The sequence below is a fragment of the Pseudophryne corroboree genome, chromosome 3 (assembly GCF_028390025.1).
Source record: "Pseudophryne corroboree isolate aPseCor3 chromosome 3, aPseCor3.hap2, whole genome shotgun sequence".
Lineage (NCBI taxonomy): Eukaryota > Metazoa > Chordata > Amphibia > Anura > Myobatrachidae > Pseudophryne > Pseudophryne corroboree.
In genome coordinates, this window is record NC_086446.1 from 165,238,370 (window position 1) to 165,250,542 (window position 12,173).

The 12,173-nt window shown below is 46.2% G+C and overlaps 1 protein-coding gene across 1 annotated transcript in view; it reads left to right on the forward strand.

The window, feature by feature from the left end:
- PRPF19 (pre-mRNA processing factor 19) overlaps positions 1–12,173 on the forward strand; it is a 157,329-nt gene that overhangs the window by 49,160 nt on the left and 95,996 nt on the right. The window contains exons 5-7 of the mRNA XM_063958555.1: positions 2,890–2,960; positions 3,051–3,113; positions 3,196–3,237. Of these exons, the coding sequence (XP_063814625.1) occupies positions 2,890–2,960; positions 3,051–3,113; positions 3,196–3,237 (176 nt within the window). The remainder of the gene's footprint in view (positions 1–2,889; positions 2,961–3,050; positions 3,114–3,195; positions 3,238–12,173) is intronic.

A 12,173-nucleotide genomic window follows, 5' to 3' on the forward strand; every position in this document is an offset into this window, starting at 1 on the left:
GACTGTTATTTTAATTACACCACTCATTGTTGGTGGTTTACTGACGCCACTCATTGCTTGTTGGTAGTATACAGACATTCATTGCCTTCACTTTATGCCACATGCTGTGTCTCCTAATTGGACATTCTTTAGCGGTGGCCCTTTGGTTTTCATCTAGGCCTTTCTTAGCCATTTGAAGGCCTCATACATGTATTCACTGCATTACAACACATGCTGCAACATCTGTCAAACTGTAAAGCTGCTGGATAGGATAGCTCTACTCCACTTAGCTCAGGGGATCACTGACTTGGATGACTCTTTTGAACAGGAGGGGTCCTTATCTGTCACTTCCGAAGTGGAGACCTCCTATAACAGAGGATGGATGCTCAGTGTCAGATGTTCATGCTTTTATTTAAAGCAGTCAAGTCTGTTCTACTTATTCTGATGCGACATCTCCACAAGAGGTGCCACTGTTTACTTGTAAAACTAGGGAAGCCGCAGTATTACACCCTTCTTTACAATTGGAGGACCTCCTAGCTGAAACCTGGCTTTGCCCTAATAAATGCTTTCTAATCTGAAAGTGCATTTTGAGCTTTTATCCTCTACCATTGACAGGGCTAAATGGAAAACTCCAGGGAACACCCCTGCAGCAATTGATTTTAGCCTCCTAGTCTCTTAAGTGTCTGCTTCTGCTGTGGCAACCAACAAGGGCCCTTTCTGGAGAGCATATTCGGATTCCAAGAGGTGTCTTGAAGCTCTGCCTTATTCGATCGATGTCTTCTTTGGCCCGAAACTGGATAAAATTGTGGCAGCGTCCAAAACTGCCTCCTTACCATCCGTGGCTCCCAAGTCTCGGTCATATTCCTTTAGGTTCTTTTGTCCACAGGGGAAAGTGAAGGGATACTATTACTCCCAGATTGCAGAGTACCCCTTCGAAGCCTTCCAGGGCCACAAAACCCATCATCCGGCTCCCAAACCTGCAGTCAACCTGGGATCTGCCAGTGTGGGCGTCATTCTTCTGCTTTTCTTCAACATCTTGACCTATGAGTTGGGCGTACAGCTTCTCATTTCGGGACTGGCCTCCCACTCAATTTTTTTCAACTGGCCTTCCCCTACATACAGAAAAAGCAGAGGCCCTACAGTCCTCAATTTGGTCTCTTTTGGCTGACTGCATGATTATCCTAGTTCCTTGTGCACAGCAAGGAACTGGATTCTACACCACTCTCTTCTTAGGTCAAAAATAGACGTCTCTATTTTGTATGATCTTGAACTTCATGTCCCTCAAGCCGTACCTTAGGGTTCCCAGATTTTGGATGGAGTCACTTCGCTCTATCCTACTGACCTTGGAGCCAGTGGACTTTATGGCCTCCCTGGATGTTCAGGATGCATATTTACATGTTCTTATCTGGGAATACCATCAGAGATTCCTCAGATTTGTATTCAAGGCAGACCACTATCAGTGTTTGGCATTACCCTTTGGTCTTTCAAAAACACTACGCACGAAGATAATGGCCTTTCTGTGGAGTAAGGGCGTGCGCATTCTTCCTTATCTAGGATGACCATATTATCCCTTTAACCTGGTACACTCATGAATTTCACAGGTTCTGTGGCTGCTTAAAACCAGGTGAAAAGCAGGCTTGTAGTCAGCTAGCCACAGAACCTGTGTAATTCATGAGTGTCCCAGGTTAAAGGGATAATATGGTCAGCCTACCTTCTATCAACGACTTACTCATTCTGGCTCTGTCTTCGGAACAGCTTCAGTAGCACCTTCGTCTCAATGTGGAAATTCTTCAGGCACATGGCTGGCTGATAAGTGAATGCAAGTCATCTGATTCCATTGCAGGAGATGCTTCATCAGGGGGCCTTGCTCAATTCCAGTCTTCAACGGGTCTTCCTTCCCATAGAACAGAGTTTGGCCCCTCCTCTGTCAATGGCTTTCCCCATTAGTGCCTCCTCTTGCATGCAAGTGTTGGAAATCTGGTCAGTATGCTCAGTTCCACTCCAGACCCATTCAACTGGAGATGCTAGCCCTGTGGAACCACTCCTACCTCATTCTTCAGTCACAAAAGATTCTTCTGTTCAGAGAGATACGTCACTCACATGGTGGCTTTAGTCCATACACTTAGACAGTGGTTGACCTTCTGGGTTCAGGTCTGCGTCTTTCTCATGATCAAGGCAAGTCTTCGCGTCAGGGAAGCAGTGACATCCTGGAGATCAGTGCCAGCTACAGGACTCTGCTATGCAAAGTCCCTGTCAAAATACAGTCTGTTAATGCAACTACAGTTGCATACATAAACCATCAGAAGTGTACACACAGCAAGGCTGCCTTGAAGGTCCCCTGCATACTTATTTGGGCCGTGCGTCACCTTCCGGCGCTGTCAGCAGTACATATCCCCGAAGTCCAAAACTGGGAAGCTGGCTTTCTAAGTCGACAGGATGTCCACTTGGGAAAACGGTCTCTTGCACCCCGACATGTTTTTCATGCTAGTTAGTTGGTGCGGCTGTTAAGATATAGACATGATTGCGTCAAGCCTCCATCATAAGCTACCTCGTTAACTCTCCTAGACGAGAGAACCATGATCTCTGTTGGTGGATGCTCTAATGGTCACGTGGACGTTTCTCTTCTTGTATCTGTTTCCTCTGATATCCATAATACCCTCAGGTCCTGTGGAAGCTCAAACTAGAAGGGAGCATCATGATACTTTAAACATTGATACAGCTGTCAGCTGCATTTGAGTATTTTATTTAGTTGAAGAGGGACCTTTTGATTGCTCTGCAAATGATGAGGCTTATGGTGCCCTGCCCGACATGATTAATGTATAAGGCTGAATATAAATGTATAATTTTACCATAAAGTAGCTTCTTGCTGACAGGTGTTTTTTTCTCCCCATTTGTTTGGTCACTTTACAGCTCTGGCGACTCTGAAACCTCAGGCTGGCATTTCTGTTCAGGCCAATCCTACACCACAAGCAGGGGCAGCTGTGAGTATGTTAAATGTATTGATTTCTGGTGACCTCTTATTATGTCTTTGTCTTGAAATCATTCTGTATCCTGTATATATTTCATGGCAGGGCTCTACAGAAGCCATGGATTTGGGAGAACTGGTGGGAATGTCAGCGGAGATCATACAGAAGGTGAGTGTGGTTAAACATTTTAAATGACAATGTGGTGAGACTACAATGAAGAATTATTAACTCTAGGTCTTCTGTTGTGCAGCTTCAAGACAAAGCAACTGTGCTCACCACGGAGCGTAAGAAGGTAAGTGCAGAATGTGGCATTTGTAATATAGAAATTGTATGATTGGATGTCTCCATTAAATGTAAGATTATTAATCATTCCTGTAAACTTTCATTATTTAACTACTAAAGATGATTGCAATCACACACAGATTTTAAAGGTAGAATATTTTCTTGACTGGATGTCTCATCAGAAATATCTGGTTTTATACTGTCTTTGCTGGCTCTTAGCAATTTAAGAAGTTGGGCCTGCCATCTCCTAAATTGCCCTGGCAAACTTAGAGTCCTTTCTTGATCTAGCCATTCCCCTAATCATGTCCCCTGTATCTCCGGACACTATGACAGACAGTTATTGAAATTAGAGAATTATCACCGCAAAATAAAACTGATAATAGGCCTCTGACTGGGACTAACTTTAATGGAGTTCAGAAAGCATGATACAATAGTAGTTATTTTTCCTGTACGCCTTATAATAAACCATACAAATGTCATGCAGAGCTCACCGTGTATACCTTGCAAATAACTTTAGCAAATGATCAACACAAACACACGGCACCATCGTTATCACCCAGTGCATGCAAGTTACCAAGTCTGGACCTACCCTGTGATGTCATTAAGGCAGCTAGCTTGGGAATTACTGCATCTCACCATCACCACTGTGATGTACTTTTCACTTAAGGATTATAACATGGCATTCACTTTAAAAGACAGCCACCAAATGATACAAGCTCTAGCACCTTCACAGGGCTCTTTGGATGCCAGTGACAAACCCATGTCCAGCATTGACAGTGTGTGTACAAAATATGTAGATAAGATCTTGCTATTACACAGTATGACAGGCTTCATAGGTCTGACCAGAAAATTTGTTGCCAAATATTATTTTTACTGTGAGTATAGGTGTTTTATATCAATCTTTCTCTAGCGTCCATAAGGGATATTGGGGACAGAATTAGTACGATGGGGTATAGACTGGTTCAAAGGAGCCAGTGCACTTTAAATTCTTCAACTGGGTGTGCTGGTTCCTCTCTATGCCTCCTCCTACAGGTCAGTTTAGAAAAAAGTGCCCTCAGGAGATGATGCACACTCTGCAAGCTCCAGAGTTTTTCTTCATTTTCTTTTAAAACTTTTATTTCTTTTGGTATGCTGTTTGGGCAACAGCATCCCTGCACCGTGGGGGGAAGGGGGGGAGACGGCCTCTGGCCTCTTGATGTTCAGAGCCGCTTCCCCGCTGCAGGACCACCCTCATGAGGGGCTGTTTGTTCAGCGGGGCATAGCGCCTTGGCTGTCGCAGCTGCAGCATGCCGCACACCCCTAACACTGCCTGAAGGTGATCATCGGTGGTGAGTACAGGCTAGGGGGGTCCTCCGGTTCACTGTGCGACAGAAGCGCGGGTGAGGCGTACGGGTCCCTCCTGGGGGGACGACCTGCTTTGACCCCTGCGTGAGACTGGCTACAAACACTTAGGAGACCTGGCCAGTTTAAAGATTACCTCAACTCACTGCAAATGCCAATAAAACTCAGGAACTCCAACAAGCAATGGCAAATCTAGCTGCAAAACATCCCCCCCTCCCCCGACCACTGCAGGTGCACAAAAATCTGCTTTACTTGCACTTCTATCAGATACTGACGATAACAGGATGATGTGGACCCCATAAGTGGGGTACTCCACCCCTACACAGGGTATTGAACCCCTCATATAAGCTCCTCCTGGAGGATGCTGCTACTCAGCAGTCATTTTTCCTCCCACAAGACAAACTGACTGTCAAATTTCCTCATGCTAAAGAACTAGATTTATTTAAATTAGCCTGGAAAAATCCAAATAAAAAATATCAGGTGTCCAAGAGGTTTTTAAATACCTTTCCTTTTGCCCCTGAAGGCAGGAAATTCTGGGAAGAATCTCCAGCAGTGGGTGTCTCCATCTCTCGCCTTTCTAAAAAGGCAGTGCTTCCTGCTGCGGGCTCTTTCACGGTAAAAGACTCCAGGGGATAGGAAAATAGAGACCACTCTAAAATCGGGCTGCAATCGGTGCGAACCAGCGCTCACCAACAGCCGTATGCTTCGCTGTGGACATTGATACACTGGCGCAACAGCTGTCTAAGTAAGAAAGGAGAGGGAGCGCTTCCCGGCTATTAAGTCCCTGTTGGATCCTTTTTGTTCTTCAGTTATAAACATTGGTCTCCAATATGTAAAGCCCCCGCAAATTACTACGTAAGGGAGGTAGGAGAGAAACTACCAGTGACATCTGAGGAATCGCGCTCATTACATTGGATCCTATTAATAATGGACTAACTTACTAATACAAATGGATGACTAATATAAGCAGTGAGCAAGATGGCATGTCCTTCTAATCATAAGTCAATTGACTAACATCTGATTTTTTTAAAAATATTTTTATCTGGGACTATTTGATTATTGATTAATTACATATTAAACCTAATTTATGTATATATGTGTATGTATGTGTGTGTATATATGTATGTGTGTGTATATATGTGTGTGTGTGTGTGTGTGTATATATATATATATATATATATATATATATATGTATGTGTATATATATATATATATATATATATATATATATATATATATATATATATATATATGCTAAAAACAAATCAGGAGAGCGCACTGGTAAACGTAAAATCATTCACTTTATATAGAAAAAAGCAATATCCACATACATTGCAGTTAAAACTTCCAAGCTCCGTGAAGTTCACAAGACCATCCGTGTTGTGCTCAATCGAGCTGGAACTGTCTCGTCGGCTCCGGACCCGGCGGGTGACGTCACAACGTCCTCAGCAAGTAGCCACGCCCAACGCGTTTCGACCAATCACAGTCTTCGTCAGTGCGCTCTCTTGATTTGTTTTTAGCACCAATACCGTTTGCTCCCTGGCTGGGAGCTGGATTGAGCAGCACTGGAACAATAATTTCAAAGAGACTTTGGAAAACATGGATATGCAGCGCAGGGATTGAAATATATATATATATATATAGCAGCTATAAGGGGATATAATTCAGTTAGTCCCTGTATTATATAGCGCTCTGGTGTGTGCTGGCATACTCTCTCTCTGTCTCCCCAAAGGGCTTTGTGGGGTCCTGTCCTCTGTCAGAGCATTCCCTGTGTGTATGCGGTGTGTCGGTACGGCTGTGTCGATATGTTTGATGAGGAGGCTTATGTGGAGGCGGAGCAAATGCCTGTAAATGTGATGTCACCCCCTGCGGGGTCGACACCTGAGTGGATGGTTCTGTGGAAGGAATTACGCGACAGTGTCGACTCCTTGCATAAAAGGTTTGACGACATACCTACTATGGGACAGCCGGCTTCTCAGCCTGTGCCTGCCCAGGCGTCTCAAAAGCCATCAGGGGCTCTAAAACGCCCGCTACCTCAGATGGCAGACACAGATGTCGACACGGATACTGACTCCAGTGTCGACGACGATGAGACTACTATAACTTCTATAGGGCCACACGTTACATGATTGAGGCAATGAAAAATGTGTTGCACATTTCTGATGTTACCCCCGGTACCACTAAAAAGGGTATTATGTTTGGAGAGAAAAAACTACCAGTAGCTTTTCCTCAATCTGAGGAGTTAAATGACGTGTGTGAAGAAGCGTGGGCTTCTCCTGATAAGAAACTGGTAATTTCTAAGAGGTTACTAATGGCGTACCCTTTCCCGCCAGAGGATAGGTCACGCTGGGAAACATCCCCTAGGGTGGATAAAGCGCTCACACGCTTGTCAAAGAAGGTGGCACTACCGTCTCCGGATACGGCCGCCCTGAAGGAATCTGCTGATAGAAAGCAGGAGGCTATCCTGAAGTCTATATATACACACACAGGTGTTATACTGAGACCAGCTATTGCGTCAGCATGGATGTGCAGTGCTGCAGCTGCGTGGTCAGATTCCCTGTCGGAAAATATTGATACCCTAGACAGGGACACTATATTGCTAACCGTAGAGCATATTAAAGACGCACTTTTATACATGAGGGATGCACAGAGGGATATTTGCCGGCTGGCATCCAAAATTAGTGCAATGTCCATTTCTGCCAGGAGAGGGTTATGGACTCGGCAGTGGACAGGAGATGCAGATTCCAAAAGGCACATGGAAGTTCTGCCTTATAAGGGTGAGGAGTTGTTCGGGGATGGTCTCTCGGACCTCGTTTCCACAGCAACAGCTGGGAAGTCTACATTTTTACCCCATGTTCCCTCACAGCAAAAGAAAGCACCGTATTATCAGGTACAGTCCTTTCGGGCCAATAGGGGCAAGCGGGTTAAGGGCGCGTCCTTTCTGCCCAGAGGCAGAGGTAGGGGGAAAAAGCTGCAGCATACAGCCAGTTCCCAGGAACAAAAGTCCTCCCCCGCTTCCTCTAAGTCCACAGCATGACGCTGGGGCTCCACAGGCGGAGCCAGGTACGGTGGGGGCCCGTCTCAAATATTTCAGCAATCAGTGGGCTCGCTCACGGGTGGATCCCTGGATCTTTCAAATAGTATCTCAGGGGTACAAGCTGGAATTCGAGACGTCTCCCCCCCGCCGTTTCCTCAAATCTGCCTTACCAACCACTCCCTCAGGCAGGAAGGCAGTGTTACAGGCAATTCACAAGCTGTATTCACAACAGGTGATAGTAAAGGTGCCCCTACTTCAACAAGGACGGGGTTACTATTCCACAATGTTTGTGGTACCGAAACCGGACGGTTCGGTGAGACCCATATTAAATTTGAAATCTTTGAACACATATATAAAAAAAATTCAAGTTCAAGATGGAATCGCTCAGGGCGATTATTGCAAGCCTGGACGAGGGGGATTACATGTTATCACTGGACATCAAGGATGCTTACCTGCATGTCCCCATTTACCATCCTCACCAGGAGTACCTCAGATTTGTGGTACAGGATTGTCATTACCAATTCCAGACGTTGCCGTTCGGTCTATCCACGGCTCCGAGGGTCTTTACCAAGGTAATGGCCGAAATGATGATACTCCTTCGAAAGAAGGGAGTTTTAATTATCCCGTACTTGGACGATCTCCTGATAAATATGCAATTGTACTCTAGGTACCAAAGACAGCGCTTAGTGGTACCTAGAGTACAATTGCATATTGTGTTCAGTTTGGAGTGACGTTCTAATTTTTTTCAGCTGCTAGAGGAGAATCAACTCTGTCAAGCGCGTGGCATACCCACTCTTGCGAGTGAGGTTAAGTTTTGATCTCCTGTTAAAGGCGAGGTCCAGGGAGCAGTTGTTGGTCGGGGTAGCACTATCTCGGGAGGTGCTACAACAGCAAGGCTGGGTTCTAAATATTCCAAAGTCACAGCTGATCCCTACGACACGTCTACTGTTCCTGGGGATGGTTCTGGACACAGAACAGAAAAAAGTGTTTCTCCCGGAGGAGAAGGCCAAGGAGCTGTCATCTCTAGTCAGAGGCCTCCTAAAACCAAAACAGGTGTCGGTGCATCACTGCACGCGGATCCTGGGAAAGATGGTAGCTTCCTACGAAGCAATTCCATTCGGCAGGTTCCATGCAAGAACCTTTCAGTGGGACCTATTGGACAAGTGGTCCGGAGCGCATCTTCAGATGCATCGGCTGATAACCCTGTCTCCAAGGACCAGGGTGTCTCTGCTGTGGTGCTGCAGAGTGCTCATCTTCAAGAGGGCCGCAGATTCGGCATACAGGACTGGGTCCTGGTGACCACGGATGCCAGCCTTCCAGGCTGGGGGGCAGTCACACAGGGAAGAAACTTCCAAGGACTATGGTCAAGTCAGGAGACTTCCCTGCACATAAATATTCTGGAACTGATGGTCATTTACAATGCCCTAAGTCAGGCAAAACCCCTGCTTCAAAACCAGCCGGTACTGATCCAGTCAGACAACATCACGGCGGTCGCCCATGTAAACCGGCAGGGCGGCACGAGAAGCAGGACGGCGATGGCAGAAGCCACAAGGATTCTCCGATGGGCGGAAAATCACGTGTTAGCACTGTCAGCAGTGTTCATTCCGGGAGTGGACAACTGGGAAGCAGACTTCCTCAGCAGGCACGACCTCCACCCGGGAGAGTGGGGACTTCATCCAGAAGTCTTCCAAATGATTGTAAACCGTTGGGAAAGGCCACAGGTGGACATGATGGCGTCCCGCCTAAACAAAAAGCTTGAAAGATATTGCGCCAGGTCGAGAGACCCTCAGGCGAAAGCTGTGGACGCTCTAGTGACACCGTGGGTGTACCGGTCGGTTTATATGTTCCCTCCTCTTCCTCTCATACCAAAGGTACTGAGGATAATAAGTAGAAGAGGAGTAAGGACTATACTCATTGTTCCGGATTGGCCAAGAAGAGCTTGGTACCCGGAACTTCAAGAAATGATCTCAGAGGACCCATGGCCTCTGCCGCTCACAGGACCTGCTGCAGCAGGGGCCCTGTCTGTTCCAAGACTTACCGCGGCTGCGTTTGACGGAATGGCGGTTGAACACCGGATCCTGAAGGAAAAGGGCAAACCGGAGGAAGTCATTCCTACGCTGATTAAAGCTAGGAAAGAAGTAACCGCAAACCATTATCACCGCATATGGCGAAAATATGTTGCGTGGTGTGAGGCCAGGAAGGCCCCAACGGAGGAATTTCAGCTGGGCCGTTTCCTGCACTTCCTACAGTCAGGGGTGACTATGGGCCTAAAATTGGGTTCCATTAAGGTCCAGATTTCGGCTCTATCGATTTTCTTCCAGAGAGAACTGGCTTCTCTACCTGAAGTTCAAACTTTTGTTAAGGGAGTGCTGCATATTCAGCCCCCTTTTGTGCCTCCAGTGGCACCTTGGGATCTTAACGTGGTGTTGGATTTCCTAAAATCACATTGGTTTGAGCCACTGAAAACCGTGGAATTAAAATATCTCACGTGGAAAGTGGTCATGTTGTTGGCCTTGGCTTCGGCAAGGCGTGTATCAGAATTGGCGGCTTTGTCATGTAAAAGCCCTTATCTGATTTTCCATATGGATAGGGCAGAATTGAGGACTCGTCCCCAATTTCTCCCTAAGGTGGTATCAGCCTTTCATCTGAACCAACCTATCGTGGTGCCTGCGGCTACTAATGACTTGGAGGCTTCCAAGTTGGTGGACGTAGTCAGGGCCCTGAAAATTTATGTTTCCAGGACGGCGGGAGTCAGGAAGACTGACTCGCTGTTTATCCTGTATGCGCCCAACAAGTTGGGTGCACCTGCTTCAAAGCAGACTATTGCTCGCTGGATCTGTAGTACGATTCAGCTTGCACATTCTGCGGCTGGACTGCCGCATCCTAAATCAGTAAAAGCCCATTCCACGAGGAAGGTGGGCTCTTCTTGGGCGGCTGCCCGAGGGGTCTCGGCTCTACAACTTTGCCGAGCAGCTACTTGGTCGGGGTCAAACACGTTTGCTAAATTCTACAAGTTTGACACCCTGGCTGAGGAGGACCTAGAGTTTGCCCATTCGGTGCTGCAGAGTCATCCGCACTCTCCCGCCCGTTTGGGAGCTTTGGTATAATCCCCATGGTCCTTACGGAGTCCCAGCATCCACTTAGGACGTCAGAGAAAATAAGAATTTACTCACCGGTAATTCTATTTCTCATAGTCCGTAGTGGATGCTGGGCGCCCATCCCAAGTGCGGATTGTCTGCAATACTTGTACAGGTTGAGTATCCCTTATCCAAAATGCTTGTGACCAGAGATATTTTGGATAGCGGATTTTTCCGTATTTTGGAATAATTGCATACCATAATGAGATATCATGGTGATGGGACCTAAATCTAAGCACAGAATGCTTTTATGTTACATATACACCTTATACACAGCCTGAAAGTAATTTTAGACAATATTTTTTATAACTTAGTGCATTAAACAAAGTGTGTCTACATTCACACAATTCATTTATGTTTCATATACGCCTTATATACACAGCCTGAAGGTCATTTAATACAATATTATTAATAACTTTGTGTATTAAACAAAGTTTGTGTACATTGAGCCATCAAAAAACAAAGGTTTCACTATCTCACTCTCAATCAAAAAAGTCCGTATTTCGGAATATTCCGTATTTTGGAATATTTGGATATGGGATACTCAACCTGTATATAGTTATTGCCTAACTAAAGGGTTATTGTTGAGCCATCTGTTGAGAGGCTCAGTTATCATACTGTTAACTGGGTATTGTATCACGAGTTATACGGTGTGATTGGTGTGGCTGGTATGAGTCTTACCCGGGATTCAAAATCCTTCCTTCTTGTGTCAGCTCTTCCGGGCACAGTATCCTAACTGAAGTCTGGAGGAGGGTCATAGTGGGAGGAGCCAGTGCACACCAGTAGTCTAAAGCTTTCTTTATAGTTGTGCCCAGTCTCCTGCGGAGCCGCTATTCCCCATGGTCCTTACGGAGTCCCAGCATCCACTACGGACTATGAGAAATAGAATTACCGGTGAGTGAATTCTTATTTATTGACTCATGGAGGTCTGGATTTGGAGTCACACTCAAAATTAAAGTGGAAAAACACACTACAGGCTGATCCAACATTGATGTAATGTCCTTAAAACAAGTCAAAATGAGGCTCAGTAGTGTGTGTGGCCTCCACGTGCCTGTATGACCTCCCTACAACGCCTGGGCATGCTCCTGATGAGGTGGCGGATGGTCTCCTGAGGGATCTCCTCCAAGACCTGGACTAAAGCATCCAACTCCTGGACAGTCTGTGGTGCAATGTGGCGTTGGTGGATGGAGCGAGACATGATGTCCCAGATGTGCTCAATTGGATTCATGCCTGGGGAACGGGCAGGCCAGTCCATAGCATAAATGCCTTTGTCTTGCAGGAACTGCTGACACACTCCAGCCACATGAGGTCTAGCATTGTCTTGCATTAAGAGGAACCCAGGGCCAACCGCACCAGCACATGGTCTCACAAGGGGTCTGAGGATCTCATCTCGGTACCTAATGGCAGTCAGGCTACCTCTGGCGAGCACAT